At 42.2% G+C, this 19,595-nt stretch overlaps 1 protein-coding gene across 1 annotated transcript in view; it reads left to right on the plus strand.

Annotated features, from left to right (window-relative positions):
- Nucleotides 1-17,254, plus strand: part of Ep300 (E1A binding protein p300) — a 67,772-nt gene extending 50,518 nt beyond the window's left edge. Inside the window, exons 20-31 of the mRNA XM_027404073.2 lie at nt 231-311; nt 2,353-2,409; nt 3,274-3,351; nt 4,373-4,440; nt 5,560-5,710; nt 5,826-5,972; nt 6,275-6,388; nt 7,509-7,674; nt 8,528-8,692; nt 11,064-11,225; nt 13,453-13,734; nt 13,961-17,254. Of these exons, the coding sequence (XP_027259874.1) occupies nt 231-311; nt 2,353-2,409; nt 3,274-3,351; nt 4,373-4,440; nt 5,560-5,710; nt 5,826-5,972; nt 6,275-6,388; nt 7,509-7,674; nt 8,528-8,692; nt 11,064-11,225; nt 13,453-13,734; nt 13,961-16,153 (3,664 nt within the window). The 3' untranslated portion in view covers nt 16,154-17,254. The remainder of the gene's footprint in view (nt 1-230; nt 312-2,352; nt 2,410-3,273; nt 3,352-4,372; nt 4,441-5,559; nt 5,711-5,825; nt 5,973-6,274; nt 6,389-7,508; nt 7,675-8,527; nt 8,693-11,063; nt 11,226-13,452; nt 13,735-13,960) is intronic.
- The last annotated feature ends 2,341 nt before the right edge of the window (nt 17,255-19,595 follow it).

Below are 19,595 nucleotides of genomic sequence, written 5' to 3' on the forward strand. Positions count from 1 at the left end.
GATTGCAAAAAAAAAAAAATTACCAAAAAAAAAAAATACAAAAAAACAAAACAAACCCAAACTGTGGGGCCCATATATCTGCATCATTGAATGTCCTTGTCGCCGTTGATGACCTGCTCTCTGCTCCCGTTCCCCTCCTTGGCCTGCTGTGATTGGTGGCTTCGTTGCTTGGCTTGGGCTGTGTTGTGTGAACGGAACAGTTCACCCCAGTATGGCCTTCTTGCCGACAGGTATCATTTCTGTGAGAAGTGTTTCAATGAAATCCAAGGGGAGAGCGTTTCTTTGGGGGATGACCCTTCCCAGCCTCAAACGTAAGTAACTACATTATTTTGAAAATGTTCTTTTGATTCTCCATTCTCAGGTGATTGTTCTCAGGCATTTCTAAGTGGTCTTAGACTGTTGTTCGTCCAACATTGTATCCCACCAGTCATAGCCAACTATTTAAATACAAATGAGTTTAAGGTAAATTAAATTATTGATTTTTAGGCCGGGGGGTGGTGGCGCATGCCTTTCTTTATTCCCTGCACTTGGGAGGCAGTGGCAGGTGAATTAGCGAGTTCATGGCTAACCTGGTCTACAGAGCAAGTTCCAGGAAAGCCAGGGCTGAGAAACCCTGTCTTAAAGGGGGAAATAATTGTAAAACTTTCCATGGGTTCATATTTACCTATGGTATAAAGAAACCATTTAGCATTCCACAAAAATGGTGTCTTACGGGGTTATTGAAATAGATTAAGTATTAGTGAAACAAGCCTCTGAGACAATCTGTTTAAATTTCATAGTTTATGTTGTACAGAACACTTTTTCAGTTACTATTGAAATACAGTGTAATAGGCCTCTGAATACCAGTGTAGGAGGACAGATGCTGAGAACCTAGAGAGATTTTGACTCTTAAAACCAGAGAAAGCGACAATAGGGAGTGATTTCTCTGCTGTGGGAAGGGTTGTGCACACTGTAATCCCTTAAAATCAGTAAGGTTCCAAGGTTAGGAAGAATGGGATTCTCTTCTTGGTTCTTCAGGTCTATAATGGGCCTAGGAGACTGGATTTTTTGTTTTTGTTTTTTACATTCCAATCCCAGCTCCCTCTCCCTCTCCTCCTGCTTCCCCCACTTCACACACAAACACCCTATCTCCTCCTTGGAGAGGGTAAGGCCTCCCCTAGAAAGTCTACTAAGTCTGTCCAATCAAGAGACTGAATTTTTTTAAAGTCCCCATGTCATTCTGGGTGCTGTTGGTATTAGAGTCTCCTATTAAATTTTTAGGATGAATTTTAAGGCTTTTGCTTATGTTAGAAACACTTAGATGTGGATATTGTTTAGTAAGGGAAAACTATAATATCAAAATGTCCAGGGCAGTGTGGGGAGCCATGGAAAATAAATACTATGAGATAAATTTAGCATCTGTTCCTACCATTCCTTAAAAATACAGTACTTGGGCTGAAGAGATGGCTCAGAGGTTAAGAGCACCAGCTGCTCTTCCAGAAGTCCTGAGTTCAATTCCCAGCAAACCACATGGTGGCTCACAACCATCCGTTATGAGATCTGGTACCATCTTCTGGTATGCAGATATACATGGAAAAATACAGTACTTGACCATCTGGTTCCTAAAAGCAAACCTCCCTGAAATAGTGAGGAGTGATTTTTTTTTTTTTTTTTAAACTCCACCCCAGTAGGATCTCACTATGTTGTACAGGTTGGTTTCTAATTTGGGGATTGGAGGTACACACCTCTGGTTGACATATCAACTGGTTAGTTTTTGTGTTGTTTTTGGAGTGTCAATGAGGGTAGGATATTACTCTATTCTAGACTAGCATCAAACTTCAAGCATTTCTCTATCCTCAGCCTTTGTTTGTTATTTAAGACTATATACCTCTGGCTGTCTTGGAACTCACTGTATAAACTAGGCGGGGCTCAAACTCACAGAGATCGACCTGCCTCTGCCTCCTGAGTGCTGGGATTAAAGGCGTGCACCACTATGCCTGGCTAAAACTATTCTTAAATAGTTTCTAACCACCATGTTCACAGTCTGGGAACCAGAGATCATAAAATTTATATACTGTATACATTATATAGTGAACCAGCCTTTAAAAGAGAAGAGCCAGATATGATAACACTAGGGAAGCAGAGGCAGGTAGAGCTATGTGAGCTCAAGGCCAGCCATAGCCATGTAATAAGACCCCATTTCCAGAAGGACACACCTTTAATTATGAAGTAGAACGTTCCTTACATACAACTGAATTTTCTATGACCAAAGAAATACAGAAAATGAATTTTGTTCAAACATCAGATTGCTATATATTCAAGTTATGTTTTGTATGTGTATTTTTTCTTATTATGTTTATTTTCTCTCCTTAGTACAATAAATAAAGAACAGTTTTCCAAGAGAAAAAATGACACGCTAGATCCTGAACTGTAAGTAGTTTCCTCTGAATTGTCAATGCACTCTAGGCCTTTTTTCCAAGATAACTTAATTTTGGTTTTTCAAAACAGGATTTCTCTGTAGCTTTGAAGGCTGTCCTGGAACTCACTCTTGATCAGGCTGGCCTCAAACTCAGAGATCCACCTATCTTTTCCTCCCAAGTGCTGGGAGATGACTTACTATTGTTTTTTTTTTTTTTTTTTTTTTTTAAGTTTAATATTCTTATGCTAACATCTCCATGTCATAAATGTTAACAGCTAGTAAAAACATATGAAACATTCCGGGGCTAAGGCTATCACCCTTACAGTTAGTGTTCTTTCAGTGTTCACTGTCAAGTATCACACTACTACTGCCCAGGGCTGTGCTCTCTCCTGCATTTCCAGGGCATGTGGAGAATCCTTAGCCACATGTTGGCTTTCTGAGCCTAGGGCACTGATGAAAAGTACAGGTTCCTGGGATTGGGGATATAGCTCAGTCAGTGGTAGAGTTCTTGAAAGCAAGTGCAAGGTCCTGGATTCAGTCCTTAGCTTCAGGGGAATAAAAAAAGTAAAAAAGCAAAGGTTCCTTCTGGTTACTCTGAAAATGGGGTGGGATGACTCTATAGTCTCAGCAGTTACCTTCTCTCGGTCTTTGGGCATTGAAATTTTAGATTGTTGATTTAACAGCTATGCGTTAATGGTTTTCAAATTCATTTAACCTATTACATTAAAGCCAAAAATCTTGACTAAACTAATTTTTTAATCCTTTGGCAGGACAGGTGGTTGACTATTGAATTGTTAGAAATTACAGGAAACAATGAACATTTTGTTTGCTGATAATTCAAGATCAGTCTTAGAATTGATCATTTACATTTCTAGGTTTGTTGAATGCACAGAATGTGGAAGAAAGATGCACCAGATCTGTGTTCTTCACCATGAGATCATCTGGCCATCTGGGTGAGGCTTAGGACATGGGCAGAAGTATTTTGTTCTCTTTCCATGAGCATTCTTATCCAAGACTGTATTATATGTTCAAAGTTATTGTTTGATTGTGGTCAAGTTAGGGTCTCACTATGTAGCCAGGAACATGCTATGTAGACTGGACTGTCCCTGAACTCGAGAACCCTCCTCTGGTGCCCTCAGAGTCCTAGGATCAAAGGTGTGCTACATTACTGTATCTGGGCAAAGTTACAGTCTTCTAAGTATTTTCTTTGGGATCAGAATATGGCTTACTGGTACAGCACATTCCTGCTACAAGTTAGGCTCTGGGTTCTATCCTAATATTGCCAGAACTTTTTTTCTCCTTCAATTAGAAAAGGATCAGTCCAAACCCTTTTTAAAACTATAAAGAGCAACTGAAGAGTTGGCTCACTGGATAAAGCACTTAAAAGTGTTTGGACACCCAAAAAAAAAAAACAACTGTAACGGCTGGACAGGCATGGGACCCACCTGTCATCCTTTGGTAGGCAGATACCCATACACATTTAAAAAAAATAAAGAAAGAACTTAAATCTAGACAACACAGTGAGAAACTGTCTCCATAAAATAAAGGAAGGAATTTTAATGCTGATATTAAAGCTACTGTAAGCTATAACTAAATTTGCCATACTTGAAAATGTTTACTGATAGTACATTCTTTAAAAGGGTATAGGTGTTGGTATAAAGCCATGGACTACATAGTCCTCCTTCATGTGACATCATAAATTGGAATGGTATGCAGAATGACTCTGTGGGGCTAGGAGACCAGTAAGTTACATAGCTGTACTATGGTAAAGATTAATTAGAAGTCAAATGAGATTCAGAAAGGGTACTTCTCATTTTGTAGAGAGGAGCTGATCTTTTTTCCCAGGGGGGAAAAACAAGTTAAGAGATTCAAGTTTATGTCATAGGGGCTAGGATTTGTTCACTGTGGAATGCTCTCTTATTGAACTAATTGACTTTTATGTTATAATAAGCTGTATCATGAATTACATTTTAGGTTTGTCTGTGATGGCTGTTTAAAGAAAACTGCACGTACTAGGAAAGAAAATAAGTTTTCTGCTAAAAGTAAGTATCATTTGAGATAATTCTTATTTAAAACTTATATAGCCAAGTAGTGGTGGTTTGTGCCTTTAATCCCAGATGTCTATGACTGCTAGTGAATATGAAACCAGCCAAAATTAGTTTTCACTGTTTGTTCCAAGTGTTTAATCCCTGTATTCCAGAGGGAGCTGGATCTCTGAGTTTGAGACCAGTGTTGGCTAAGTAATGAGACCCTCTATAAAAAGAAAAGAAATTTTTTAACCAAAATGGAATAATTCTTTTTGTTGTTGTTGTTGGGTTTTTTGTTGTTGTTGTTTTTTGAGATAGGATTTCTCTGTGTAGCTTTGGAGCCTATCCTGGCACTCACTCTGGAGACCAGGCTGGCCTCGAACTCACAGAGATCTGCCTGCCTCTGCCTCCCAAGTGCTGGGATTAAAGGCGTGCACCACCAACGCCCAGCAAAATGAAATAATTCTATATACTGAACTATAAAAAAAAATCTTTAAAAGGGATTTTTGTTAATTTTTTTTTTTTCTGTTCTGACACATGTTAAAATGTGGGCCATATGTAAAATTTATTGACTAGAATTATTGTCACAGGTTTCCCCCTTTAGCACTGCAGAGGTAATTTTAGGCCTTACATAGTCCTATGTGGTGGCGGATACCTTTTTTTTGTTTTGTTTTGGTTTTTTTTGTTTTGTTTTGGTTTTTTTTTTGTTTTTGAGACAGGGTTTCTCTGTGGCTTTAGAGGCTGTCCTGGAACTAGTTCTTGTAGACCAGGCTGGTTTCGAACTCACATAGATCCGCCTGCCTCTGTCTTCCGAGTGCTGGGATTAAAGGTGTGTGCCACCACCACCTGGCTGGTGACAGATACCTTTAACCCTGCACAGCGGAGGCCGAAGCAGGCAGATATCTGTCAGTTTGGGGCCAGACTGGTCTACAGATTGAGTTCCAGGATGGCCAGGGCTACAAAAAGAAATCCTGTCTCGAAAAGCAAACAACCATACAAAAATTAAGTAGATTATGTTTGTAGATGAACCTCTAGATTGACAGTAAAAATTTGATGCATGGTATTTTCCTTCTCTTTAATATTTGGAATTGGGCCAGGCCACACCTTGGTAACTTTTAACTTTTATATTCCTAGGATTGCCATCTACCAGACTTGGTACCTTTCTGGAGAATCGAGTGAATGACTTTCTAAGGCGACAAAATCACCCTGAATCAGGAGAGGTCACTGTTAGGGTTGTTCATGCTTCTGACAAAACTGTGGAAGTGAAACCAGGCATGAAAGCAAGGTGTCTAGTAATTTCCATTTCTTCTCTTATAGATCTGCAGTTGTTGCATGGTCAGTTACTGTTGATAAATTCCACCTGAATAATATGTGGTTTCCTTTCAATCTGAATTGTGTAGGTTTGTAGATAGTGGAGAAATGGCAGAATCTTTTCCATACCGAACCAAGGCCCTTTTTGCCTTTGAAGAAATTGATGGTGTTGACTTGTGTTTCTTTGGCATGCATGTTCAAGAGTATGGCTCTGACTGCCCCCCACCCAACCAAAGGTAGGACTGACTTAATATGACCAGCTTCTCATTTTGTGAGGGAGTGAATGGCAGGGGGATTGGGTTCATACTATAACTAGTGCAAAAACACACTGGGCAGAAACAATGATATGTATAGCATGAACCAGGTAAAAATTACATGGAAGCTATGGCCAACTCTGGTCCCCACTCAGCCACAATCTATGATTTTCCTATGATAATTTACAAATAACAGTGAGCACAGGAAAGAAAGGAAGATGTTTTTAGCCATGTAAATAATAACTATGTGATAGAACATTTTTCTCTCCTTGTTTTTGATATAGGAGAGTGTACATATCTTACCTCGATAGTGTTCATTTCTTCCGTCCTAAATGCTTGAGGACTGCAGTCTATCATGAAATTTTAATTGGATACTTAGAATATGTCAAGAAATTGGGGTAAGCATATTAACAATTACTCTCTTTTAAAAATAATGTATTGTGGAAATGTGTAAGTGTGTATTTGGCCTTCTCATGTTGATTGTGATATAGTGAAGCCACAACCTCTGTAATATGAATCTGATGTCATTATATGTTTCCCTGCCTTACTAATCCATTAGTAGTGTAGTTAAACCGTTATGCTTACAGTTTGAATTAAAAGTTGTTGATATTGGCTGGAGAGATGGCTCAGCAGTTTCCAGAGGACCTAGGTTCAATTCCCAGCACCCACCTGGTAGCTAACAACTGTCTGTACCTCCAGTTCAAGGGGATCAGACAACACCCACACACCAATGCACATAAAATAAAATTGAAAAAAGTGTTGATAGTACTCATTTGAAGATGAAATTTTTCCTTGATCCTTTTGTAATGGGTGTAAACAATGAAAAAAGTTGAATGTCATGGTGTGCATTTGTAATTTCAGCATATGGGAGGCTTGAGGCTGGAGAGTACAAGTTCGTTCCTAAGTTAAGATCTGAAGGTAGTCCTGGCCTTTTAAATACATTACATCCTGGAGAGTACATGCCATCTAACTTCTAGAAGATTCCTCCTAGCAGTTCACCTTGCATTTCACTTTTGTTAGAATGGGTTCTTAATCCTTTGCAATATAGTTATCTTTTATTTGTTTTTTATTTATTTGTCATGGAATCTAACTCAACTCTAAATATTTATATTTTCTTAAGAGCAAGGAGGTTTTTCCCAACCATAACTACAGTACCTATTAAATTTAGGAAATTTAATATCAACTAATACTGTCATTGGTATCCATTTTTTTCTTTTGGATTTTCAAGACAGGATTTCCCCTTTTAGTTTTTGAGACAGGGTTTCTCTGTATAAACAGCCCTGGCTGTATTGGAACTCACTCTGTAGACCAGACTGGCCTCAAATTCACAGAGATGCACCTGCTTCTGCCTCTCAAGTACTGAACTTAAAAAAGGTGTACATGACCACTGCCCGTGTCTTTTCATCTTAAAGTACAGATTTTAGGATCAAGAACTATGTCAGCCCATCTGTAAATGAAATTCACAACACTCTAGCACAAATGATTTTTTTTTTTATGTCCTTATCTTTGTATTTTTAGATACACAACAGGGCATATTTGGGCATGTCCACCAAGTGAAGGGGATGACTATATCTTCCATTGTCATCCGCCTGATCAGAAGATCCCAAAGCCCAAGCGCCTACAGGAATGGTACAAAAAGATGCTTGACAAGGCTGTGTCAGAACGTATTGTCCATGACTACAAGGTCAGTTGGAACATGGAAATGTATTAGTCTTGCTATTTTCTGTCTTCTCTTATGTTCTGACTTATAACATGTAACTGCTATAATTAGGCTAATTCCTTAAAGTATATTTTTAATAATATGTATGTATGTATGTTTGTTTGTTTGTTTGTTTGTTTGTGTTTTGTTGTTTGAGACAGGGTTTCCTTGTGTAGCTTTGGAGCCTATCCTGACACTTGCTTTGTAGACCAGGCTGGCCTCACACTCACAGATCCACCTGCCTCTGCCTCTGCTTCTACTTCTGCCTCCCAAGTGTGGGATTAAAGGCATGTGATACAACTGCCTGGTGGCACACCTTTAATCACAGCACTCAGGAGCAGAGGCAGGTGGATCTCTGTGAGTTTGAGACCAGCCTGGTCAACAAGAGCTAGTTCCAGGACAGCCACCAAGCCACAGAAAAACAATCTCAAAAAACAGGAAGGAAGGAAGGAAGGAAGGAAGGAAGATAGATAGATAGATAGATAGATAGATAGATAGATAGATAGATAGATAGATAGATAGATAGATAAGGTTTATTTTTATGTATACAGTGTTCTGCTGGCATGTATGCCAGAAGAGGGCACCAGATCTCATTATAGATGGTTGTGAGCCACTCAGTACCTCCGGAACAAGAGTCAGTGCTCTTAATTCCTGAGCCATCTCTCTAGCCCTGTTGGTACCATTTGAAATGTGTTCTCAATGTCTCTCTGACATGTGCCCTGGAGGACATTTTTATTTTTGCCATAGAATGAAACCTTTTAGAAAAAAGAAAGCATAGAGATTCCTATTTGTAATTTACTTGGGGTTTTTAATTTGTTTGTTCATTTGTTTTTAACAGGATATTTTAAAACAAGCTACTGAAGATCGATTAACAAGTGCAAAGGAGTTACCCTACTTTGAAGGTGATTTCTGGCCCAATGTTCTGGAAGAGAGCATTAAAGAACTTGAACAGGAAGAGGAAGAGAGAAAACGGGAAGAAAACACTAGCAATGAGAGTACTGATGTAAGGGCTCTTTCTCTCTGCAGTGTCTACCTTGATGTCTAATTTGCTTGTTTGTTTTTTCAAGACAGGTCTTCTCAGGCCAGGTAGTACTGGTACACGCCTTTAATCAAAGCACTTGGGTGGCAGAGGCAGGTGGTTCAAGGCTTGCCTGGTCTATAGGTCTGCGATGCTGGGATGACAGGCATACACCATCACTGCTGGTCTAGGAGTTTATACTTTCAACTTAGTGTTTTGCACAAATTTTACTCTCAGGAAGTGCAAAGTCAGCCTGAGCCACATAGTTCATGACCCACCTTGGCTGTATAGCAGACCCTACCTAGACGTTGAAACTCCTGAAAAACTATACAACAAAAATACCAAACCAGGGTCGGGTGATGGTGGCGCACGCCTTTAATCCCAGCACTCAGGAGGCAGAGGCTCTGTGAGTTCAAGACCAGCCTGGTCTACAAGAGCTAGTTCCAGGACAGCCTCCAAAGCCACAGAGAAACCCTGTCAAACCCCCCCCCAAAAAAAAAAAAAAAAAAAATCATATAGTGGTTAAGAGCACTGCTTGCTCTTCTAAAGGTCCTGAGTTCAATTCCCAGCAACCATCACAACCATCTGTAATGAGATTTGGTGCCCTCTTGTGGCCTGCAGGCATATATGCAGGCCGAACACTGTACACATAATAAATAAATCTTTAAAAAAAAAAAAAAAAAAAACGAACCAGACAAATTATGACTAGTGCAGGCTTTATAGACTGCATATCCTCTCTGGTGTATTTTTTCAGAAGTGCTAGGGATCACACCCAGACTGACATGATACTAAACAGGTTCTCTGCCACTGAGATGCAGTATCCAAATAGCCTGTCTCTGCTTTTTAAGCCATCTTTTAAAATGTAAGATTCTCACTTAACCATATAAAAGCAGGCCAGGAACTGTCTTAACTTGTCTCCTTTAAAAAACTTGGTTTCGTACCCTAGTCAGTTATTGAACACTTCTAGGCTGTTTTCTGGGTTTCAACTTTCAAGTCAGGGCTGGCTGGGCATGGTGATACGGACCTTTTTGTTCACCATTCAAGAGACAAAGGCAGAAAGGTTTATGTGGATTCTAAGGCCAGACCTCTGCATAGCAAACCATGTCCAGAAAAGTAGTAGGTAAAATGGCTCTGGGTAAAGGCCCTTACCTAGTTCACTCTTTGGACCTATATTGTTGAAGCAGAGAACTGGCTCCCATGCATTGTTCTCTGACCTCCACACCTATGTGCTGTGGTATTCACACATAAATACACAAACACGCAAGCACCGTAGGTGAAGTTAAGTCTCTCTATCATAATACAGAGGCTCTTAAGCCAAGCATGGCAGTTACCTGCCTGTAATCTCGGTATTTGGGTGGTAGAGACAGGAGGGTCAGATTAAAGGTAAGCTGAATTTCACAATATGTAAGTTTCTGTTTCCTGTTTCTTTTTTTTCCCCCTGTCAATTTACCAAAAATCACCCCCCAGACAGGGTTTTTCCTTTTAGCCCTGGACTCGCTCTGTATACCAGACTGGCCCCCCAATGCCTTCCTCTGCCTCCCAAGTGCTGGGATTAATGGAGCACACCTTTGGTTAAATTCATTCATAGGTGGTGGGTGAAAGAGGAAACCAAAGCCTACTTGCTGGTTCCCTCTTCCATGCCTCGTGGCTTTCATTGTTCACCAACCATGGTGCCACTCATTCTTCACTCCTGTCCCAAATCTGGGACACATCAGTCAGCACTTCTGCAAATTGAGGCTTTTCATTTATTTATGTTTTGTTTTGCTTCTGGACAGTTCTCTCTGTAGGTATGGCTGACCTGGAACTTACTCTGTAGACCAGGCTGGCTTCGAACTCACAGAGATCCACCTGCCTCTGCCTCCCAGGTGCTGGGATTAAAGGTGTGTGCTGCCACTACCCATTAAATGAAGGTTGGGGTCTTTACTAGAAGGCAGTTAGGAGAGGTGGCTCAGTACTCATTGAGCACTTGATGCGCTTTCAGAGGCCCCCAGTCCATTCTTTTCTCTGCACCCACAGCAGAAAGCTCATAACTGTCTATCACTCCAGTTTTGTAATCAGACAGCCTTGGAAAGCGCCTATCCATGGTTGACACACATTCATACAGCTACATATATATACATAAGGAACCTACACATGGCTGGTCACAAACATTCATACAGCTATACACACACACACAAAAAGAAAAGACTAGTTAAGCATTAGTTTGGGTGTTTAAAAAAAAAGTGGATGTGATCAGCTAGAGAAATATCAGCTAAAATAGTAATACCTGTTTCAAAGAGTCTCTTACCTTCAATCTTATTTCCAGATCCATCCTAACTATTAAACATTTTCATATCTCCTTTATGCTGCCCTACAGGTAACAAAAGGAGATAGCAAAAATGCTAAGAAGAAGAATAACAAGAAAACCAGCAAAAACAAGAGCAGCCTGAGTAGGGGCAATAAGAAGAAGCCTGGTATGCCCAATGTGTCTAATGACCTGTCTCAGAAACTGTATGCCACCATGGAAAAGCATAAAGAGGTAAGAGACGCCCTTCAGGGTTAGAAGGGTGTGTGTGGTAGGCCATATTCTAAATTGCCCACCCCAACTGACACTATAATGAGAACTCCAGGTTGCTGAATATGAGGAGGGCAGACGTGGTTTGAGGGCTGACTAGAATGAAAGGAGTGTGTATAGACTTTGGTTGGTTGTGAAACAGAAAATGTGTTAACTATGGCTGATACCCATCCCCTCAGCCATGCCACTGACAAGAAAGGTCCTGCATTCTGGTAGATACCACTATCAGAATACATTCCTAATAACCTGGCCCAATTTTGAGAGTAAATTACTACGTTTAAAAGCTAATGGTAATTGATTTGATTTAAATTGTCTAATCTAGGAGCTAGATCCTCAGGCTCTGGGTGTGCGTTAGAAATTCATGACTTGATCTTTGCAATGGGATAACAGAAGCAAAATGTCAACTGTAATATATTGTAGGTCTTTATGCCAATTTATATAGATTCTTTTTTTTTTTTTTTTTTTTTTTTTGAGACAGGGAAACCCTGTGAAACAGTCCTGGTTGTCCTGGAACTCACTCTGTGGACCAGGCTTGCCTTGAACTCATAGAGATCCATTTGCCTTCCAAGTGTTGGGATTAAAGGCATGCGCCACCACCATCCTGCAATTTATACCTTAAAACCTCCAAAACTGAGCCTGGAGGTGGTGACGCACGCCTTTGATGCCAGCACTCAGGGAGGCAGAGGCAGGTGGATCTCTGTGAGTTCAAGACCAGCAAGATCTACAAGAGCTAGTTCCAGGACAGCCTCCTAAGCCATAGAGAAACCCTGTCTCCAAAAATGAATGAATGAATCAATCAATCAATCAATCCTCCAAAACTAGTCTAGAGACGAGACAGGGAGGCCTGACGGTACATCTTCAGACATGGAGTACAAGGCACACAAGTGCAGGCAAAGCTCTCATGCACATATATAAAGTACACACACACACACCTTTTAAATCAATAACTGAAAAGGCTGTGTAGACTCTCTGTGCCATTTGCTATTTATTTGTTGTCTGTGCAGTTTTAGCAAGTACCTTCCAAGAAAAACATTCAGGCTGGTGATTATAATTGTGTTGAGTTGCTGTATCTTCACAGCAGTCATTTTTTAACAGGTCTCAGCCATCTATTGTGCTGTGGCATGTTGGTTGATTAGTCCAGGCAGGGTCTTACAGAATGTCTCCATTTAGATTTGACTGAATACTTTTTTTTTTTTAACATTTGAGGTTTTTTGTTTTTTGGGGTTTTTTTTCCTTAGATTATTTATTATGTTATATGTGCAGTGTTCTACCTGCATGTCTGCCTGCAGGCCAAAAGAGGGCACCAGATCTCATTGCTGGGAACTGAACTCAGGGCCTCTGGAAGAACAATCAGTGCTCTTAACCTCTGAGCCATCTCTCCAGCTCCCAGACTGAATACTTTCTTATACTTAGATTCAGGATAATACCACAGACCCCATCTTTTGTTTTGTTTTGTTTTTGAGAAAGGGTTTCTCTGTGCCTTTGGAGGCTGTCCTGGAACTCACTCTGTAGACCTGGCTGGCCTCGAACTCAAATAGATCCGCCTGCCTCTGCCTCCCAAGTGCTGGAATTAAAGGCGTGTGCCACCAACATCTGGCTTACAGATCCCATCTTAAAGTATACTAGTGGCTGTATGTGTTCTGGCCCTGACCTAGTCTGTTACTTGGTTTGGTTTATTTTAGATACATTCTAACTCTGTAGGCCAGACTTATCTCAAACTCCCAAAAAGCACTTGTGCTAGGATTAAAGGTCTTTGTCAACCACACCTAGTCCTAGACTGTTCTTATTTGAAGATACTACTAAAATAAAGTAATAGGATATTGGTTTTAAGGGTTCTTTTCCTTTGTTTGGGTTTTTTGTTTTTCTTTTTCTATTGTATTTTGAGATAGGGTTTCTCTATGTAACTGCCCAGGCTATCCTGGAACTTGCTTTGTAGACCAGGCTGGCTTCAAACTCACGTAAGATCTACCTGACCCTGCCTCCTCAGTGCATGGATGAAATGTGTGAGCCACCACTGCTCAGCTTGAGCTTTAGATACTTTATACTCAAGTCTCAAAATGAACAAGGATAGGAGATAAGGGAAATATGGCTATCCGCTAACCCTGAATCCACTCATCTGCTGTGGTTCCCCCTGGTTTCTGCTACAGTGGCATTGTAGTTCCAGAGTTACATTGAGCTTGTCTCTTGGCAGGTCTTCTTTGTAATCCGCCTCATCGCTTGTCCTGCTCCCAATTCCTTGCCTCCCATTGTTGACCCTGACCCTCTCATCCCCTGTGACCTGATGGATGGTAGAGATGCATTCCTCACCCTTGCAAGGGATAAGCACCTGGAATTCTCCTCACTTCGAAGAGCCCAGTGGTCTACCATGTGCATGCTGGTGGAGCTGCACACACAGAGTCAAGATCGGTTTGTCTATACCTGCAACGAGTGCAAGCACCATGTGGAGACACGCTGGCATTGCACTGTATGTGAGGTAGGTACCACATTGTTGGAAGGGCAGGTCAGGCCATTTTGGTCCCCATTTGAGTTGTGATATAGTGTTAAAAACACACACCTCTTGGAGAGTGACAGCTGAAGAGAATGGTTTTGTATTTATAAAAGGAGCTTTTTTCTAGCCCAAGCAAAATATATAAAATGCTGCTTTAATTATTTCAGTCTTGCAGAATTGACCTTCAACTTGTGTTTCCCCCCCCCTCCAGGATTATGACCTGTGTATTACCTGTTATAACACTAAAAATCATGACCACAAAATGGAGAAACTAGGCCTTGGCTTGGATGATGAGAGCAACAACCAGCAAGCAGCAGCCACACAGAGCCCAGGAGACTCTCGACGCCTGAGCATCCAGCGATGCATACAGTCTCTGGTACATGCCTGCCAGTGCCGCAATGCCAATTGTTCCCTGCCTTCCTGCCAGAAGATGAAGAGGGTTGTACAGCACACCAAAGGCTGTAAACGGAAAACCAATGGTGGATGCCCCATCTGCAAACAGCTTATTGCCCTCTGCTGCTACCATGCCAAGCACTGCCAGGAGAACAAATGCCCGGTGCCATTCTGCCTCAACATTAAGCAAAAGCTCAGACAGCAACAGCTGCAGCACCGGCTCCAACAGGCTCAGATGCTCCGCAGGAGGATGGCCAGCATGCAACGGACTGGTGTGGCGGGGCAGCAGCAGGGCCTGCCTTCCCCAACTCCTGCTACTCCAACCACCCCAACTGGCCAACAGCCAGCAACCCCACAGACACCCCAGCCCCAACCCACCTCTCAACCACAGCCCACTCCTCCCAACAACATGCCACCCTACTTGCCCAGGACTCAAACTGCCGGCCCTGTTTCCCAGGGTAAGGCAGCGGGTCAAGTAACTCCACCAACCCCACCTCAGACTGCTCAGCCTTCCCTTCCAGGGCCTCCACCTGCAGCAGTAGAAATGGCAATGCAGATTCAGAGGGCAGCAGAGACACAGCGCCAGATGGCTCATGTACAAATTTTCCAAAGGCCAATTCAGCACCAAATGCCCCAGATGGCACCCATGGCCCCTATGGGCATGAACCCACCTCCCATGGCCAGAGGTCCTGGTGGGCATTTGGAACCAGGAATGGGTCCCACAGGAATGCAACAGCAGCCACCTTGGGCCCAAGGAGGAATGCCTCAGCCACAGCAGATGCAGTCAGGGATGCCAAGGCCTGCCATGATGTCAGTGGCCCAGCATGGTCAGCCCTTGAACATGGCTCCACAGCCAGGATTGGGCCAAGTAGGTGTGAGCCCTCTCAAACCAGGCACTGTGTCTCAACAAGCCTTACAAAACCTTTTGCGGACTCTCAGGTCTCCCAGTTCTCCCTTACAGCAGCAACAGGTGCTTAGTATCCTTCACGCCAACCCCCAACTGTTGGCTGCATTTATCAAGCAGCGGGCTGCCAAATATGCCAACTCTAATCCACAACCTCTCCCTGGACAGCCTGGCATGCCCCAGGGTCAGCCAGGGCTACAGCCACCTACCATGCCTGGTCAGCAAGGTGTCCACTCCAACCCAGCCTTGCAGAACATGAATCCTATGCAGGCAGGTGTCCAGAGAGCTGGCCTGCCCCAACAGCAGCCCCAACAGCAGCTCCAGCCACCCATGGGAGGAATGAGCCCCCAGGCTCAGCAGATGAACATGAATCACAATGCCATGCCGTCACAGTTCCGAGACATTTTAAGACGTCAGATGATGCAACAGCAGGGAGCAGGGCCAGGAATTGGCCCAGGCATGGCCAACCACAACCAGTTCCAGCAGCCCCAAGGAATTGGATACCCACCCCAGCAGCAACAGCAGCAACAGCAGCGGATGCAGCATCACATGCAACAGATGCAGCAAGGGAATATGGGACAGATGGCCCAGCTCCCCCAGGCTTTGGGGGCAGAGGCAGGAGCCAGTCTGCAGGCCTATCAGCAGCGCCTTCTTCAGCAACAGATGGGGTCTCCTGCTCAGCCCAACCCTATGAGTCCACAGCAGCATATGCTCCCAAATCAGGCACAGTCCCCACACCTGCAAGGTCAGCAGATCCCTAATTCTCTCTCCAATCAAGTACGTTCTCCCCAGCCTGTCCCTTCTCCGCGACCACAGTCTCAACCCCCCCATTCCAGCCCATCTCCGAGGATGCAGCCTCAGCCTTCTCCACACCATGTTTCTCCACAGACCAGTTCCCCACATCCTGGACTGGTAGCTGCCCAGGCTGCCAACCCCATGGAACAAGGGCATTTTGCCAGCCCAGACCAGAATTCAATGCTTTCACAGCTCACTAGCAATCCAGGCATGGCAAACCTCCACGGTGCAAGCGCCACGGACCTGGGACTGAGCACCGATAATGCAGACTTGAATTCAAACCTCTCACAGAGTACACTAGACATACACTAGAGACACCTTGTAGTATTTTGGGAGCAAAAAAATTATTTTCTCTTAACAAGACTTTTTGTACTGAAAACAATTTTTTTGAATCTTTCTTAGCCTAAAAGACAATTTTCCTTGGAACATGTAAAAACTGTGCAGTAACCGTTTGTGGTTTAAAGCAAACATGCCAGATGAACCTGAGGGATAATAGATTACAAAGAATATATTTTTGTTATGGCTGGTTACCCCAGCCGTTTTCCCCCCCCCCTTGTGTGTGTGGTTCAAGTGTGCACTGGGAGGCGACTGAGGTCTGAAGCCAACCATATGCTCCTGCCTTGCACCTCCAATAGGTTTTATTATTTTTTTTAAATTAATGAAAATATGTAATATTAATAGTTATTATTTACTGGTGCAGATGGTTGACATTTTTCCCTATTTTCCTCACTTTATGGAAGAATTTAAAAAAGAACATTTCTAAAACCAGAGGACAAAAGGGGTTAATGTTACTTAAAATTACATTATATATATATATATATAAAAATATATATAAATATATTAAAATACCAATTTTTTTTCTCTGGGTGCAAAGATGTTCATTCTTTTAAAAAAAAGTTTAAAAAAAAAAAAAAAAAAGCCTCCTCTTTCCACCCCTCAAGTCAACTTTTGTGCTCCAGAAGATTTTCTATTCCATAAGTCTGAGCGTAAAACTTCAAGTATTAAGATAATTTGTACATGTAGAGAAAAAAAAAATGACTTTTTCAGAATATACAGGGGCAGCTGCCAAATTGATGTATTATAATATTGTGGTTCTGTTTCTTGAGAGAATTTTTTTGTTATTTTTACATCTAACAAAGGAAAAAATTTAAAAAGAGGGTAAGAAACTACTCCAGTGGGGTGATTTTAACATGCAAATGTCTGAGGTTTCTTGGCTTGCTTTCTTCCTTACTCTGCCCCCCCCACACACATACACTTTCTGTAAAACTTGAAAATAGAAAGCAAAAACCCTCAACTGTTGTAAATCATGCAATTAAAGTTGATTACTTATAAATATGAACTTTGGATCACTGTATAGACTGTTAAATTTGATTTCTTATTACCTATTGTTAAATAAACTGTGTGAGACAGAGACCTTGGCTTGTTTCACTTTTTTTTCCAGCTCTTGTTTTACTTCTTTAATGCTCATCTTAGTCTTAGAGAAGGTTAGGACCAGAGGTGAAACTGGTAGACAGCTTCCCTAACATATACAAGTCCCCAACCAACATCCCATTTGGCATGTACCTGCAGTCCCAGTCCTCAGAGGATAGAGACAGAACGATCGAAAGCTGAAAGTCATTTTCAGCTATGCCACAAATCGGTGGACAGTGTGGGCTACCTGAATAAAAACAGTTCAGTGGATCTCAGCACATAGAAAAAGAAATTGCTACTTACTTAGCAAGACTATAGAGGGCCAAGATCAAGGGAAAGGATTGGCATGCCCACTAAGTTACATGGAATAAATTACTAAATTTTGATGAGTTTTTCCAAAGTTCAGTAGATAGAGATCCTGTTCCCCACAGTCACACTGCCTCCTAAAAAGCAGCCTTTGGTGGTACACATCTTAAATCCCAGCACTTGAGAGCCAGAGGCAGGCAGATCTCTTGGTCTACATGACAGGTTCTCAGACAGCTACTGGCAACAAAGATGCTGTCTTACAGGATTCAGGACTTGGTATCTTGTAAGAAAGACCTTTTTAAAAATCACTACATTTTAAAAAAATAATCATTACATTTACTTAGTTATTATGTGTTACTGTTATTTTGTGTCTACACTTAACAAGTCATGACTCATGTAGAAGTTAGAAAGCTTGGCCAGAGTCCATTCATTACACTGTGGGACTAAACTCAATTATCCGGGCAGCAATTAAAGACACTATCAGCTCTCGGGCCCATGGAGTCCTTGGAGTTTTGGTTTTGTTTTTTTTGTTTTTTGTTTTTTTTTTTTCAGACAGGTTCTTAAGTAGTCCTGATTTCAAACTTCAAACAATGCTCCTGCTCTTCATACTGAATACAGGGATTACAGGAATTGTGACACTACCCATAGCCCAAATTATTTCATCATATGATTTTACAATTGAGCTGGGCGGTGGTGGCAAATGCCTTTAATCCCAGCATTTGGGAGGCAGAGGCAGGAGGATCTCTTGAGTTGGAGGCCAGCATGCTTCCAGGACAACCAGAGCTGTTAAACAGAAACCCTGTCTCTGGGATGAAGGATGGAATTTACAGTCTTGAAATAGAAAAGCATTATCTTGTTGTTGTTTTGTTTTCTTTTTAAATTTCAATTAGAACAAGCTTGTTTTACTTGTCAATACCACTTCCCTCTTCCTCCCCTGCCCCCCACAACCCCCTATCCCATCCCCTTTCTGCTCCTCAGGATGAGGCCTTCCATGGGGGATCTTCAAAGTCTGTTGTCATTTGGAGCAGGGCCTAGACCCTCCCCTGAAAAGCATTATCTTAATATAGGACTATAAGACGGGCTTTAAAAAAAAAAAAAAAAATTACTCAACAGACGACACTACAGCTACAAGATTCGTCTTTTGTTTCTTTGGTTTGCTTTGGGCGTTTTTTTTTTGTTTTCTTTTTTTCTTTTTTTGGTTTTTCAAGACAGGGTTTCTCTGTGTAACTTTGGAGCCTATCCTGGCACTCGCACTGGAGACCAGGCTGGCCTCAAACTCACAGAGATCCGCCTGCCTCTGCCTCACAAGTGCTGGGATTAAAGGCATGCGCCACCAATGCCCAGCTCGGGCGTTTTCTTCCAAATTAGGTTTTGTTTTGGGTGGGAGGTTGCAAGAGCAGAGGGTGGGTTCGAGGGGACTGGGAGATAAGTCATATCAGAATGCATGATGTGAAATTTACAAAGAATAAAAATTAAGGGAAAAAAAAAAAAAAAGGATGGGCTTCAACATGCTAGTGTTCACCAAGGACAACCTTGCCTCAGATCAGCTCACCCAGCAGACACAGCACCTGTTTCTGGGCTGTCTGACCAAATATACAAACATTCCCCACCCTTGCGAAAGCTGGCTGTGCCTTCATGTTGGCTTCCTCTGGGATGAATGGGTGTGGGTGGTCTGTATGCACTAGTTAGTTGAACAGGACTGGGGGTGTGGCTGAGTTTGTAGAGTGCTTCCTTGAAAGCTAAGACCCTGGGTTTGTCCCTCCACCACCACTCTCCCTCTCCCCCAAATGTCTCTATGACCCTCATTGAAAGAAATCAGACCATGGTGGTGCTTGCCTTTAGCACTTGGGAGAGAGACTGGCATATCTCTTGAGTTAGAGGCCAGCCTGACTTCTATGGAGGGTTCTGTGTTAGCCAGGCATACATAGTGACACCCTGTCTCAAATCTTTTAAAAGTTAAAAAACAAGCCAGGTGGTAGTGGCTCATGCATTTAATCCCGACACTGGGGAGGCAGAGGCAGAAGATCTGAGTTCAAGA

Source organism: Cricetulus griseus, chromosome 2 (assembly GCF_003668045.3).
Source record: "Cricetulus griseus strain 17A/GY chromosome 2, alternate assembly CriGri-PICRH-1.0, whole genome shotgun sequence".
Lineage (NCBI taxonomy): Eukaryota > Metazoa > Chordata > Mammalia > Rodentia > Cricetidae > Cricetulus > Cricetulus griseus.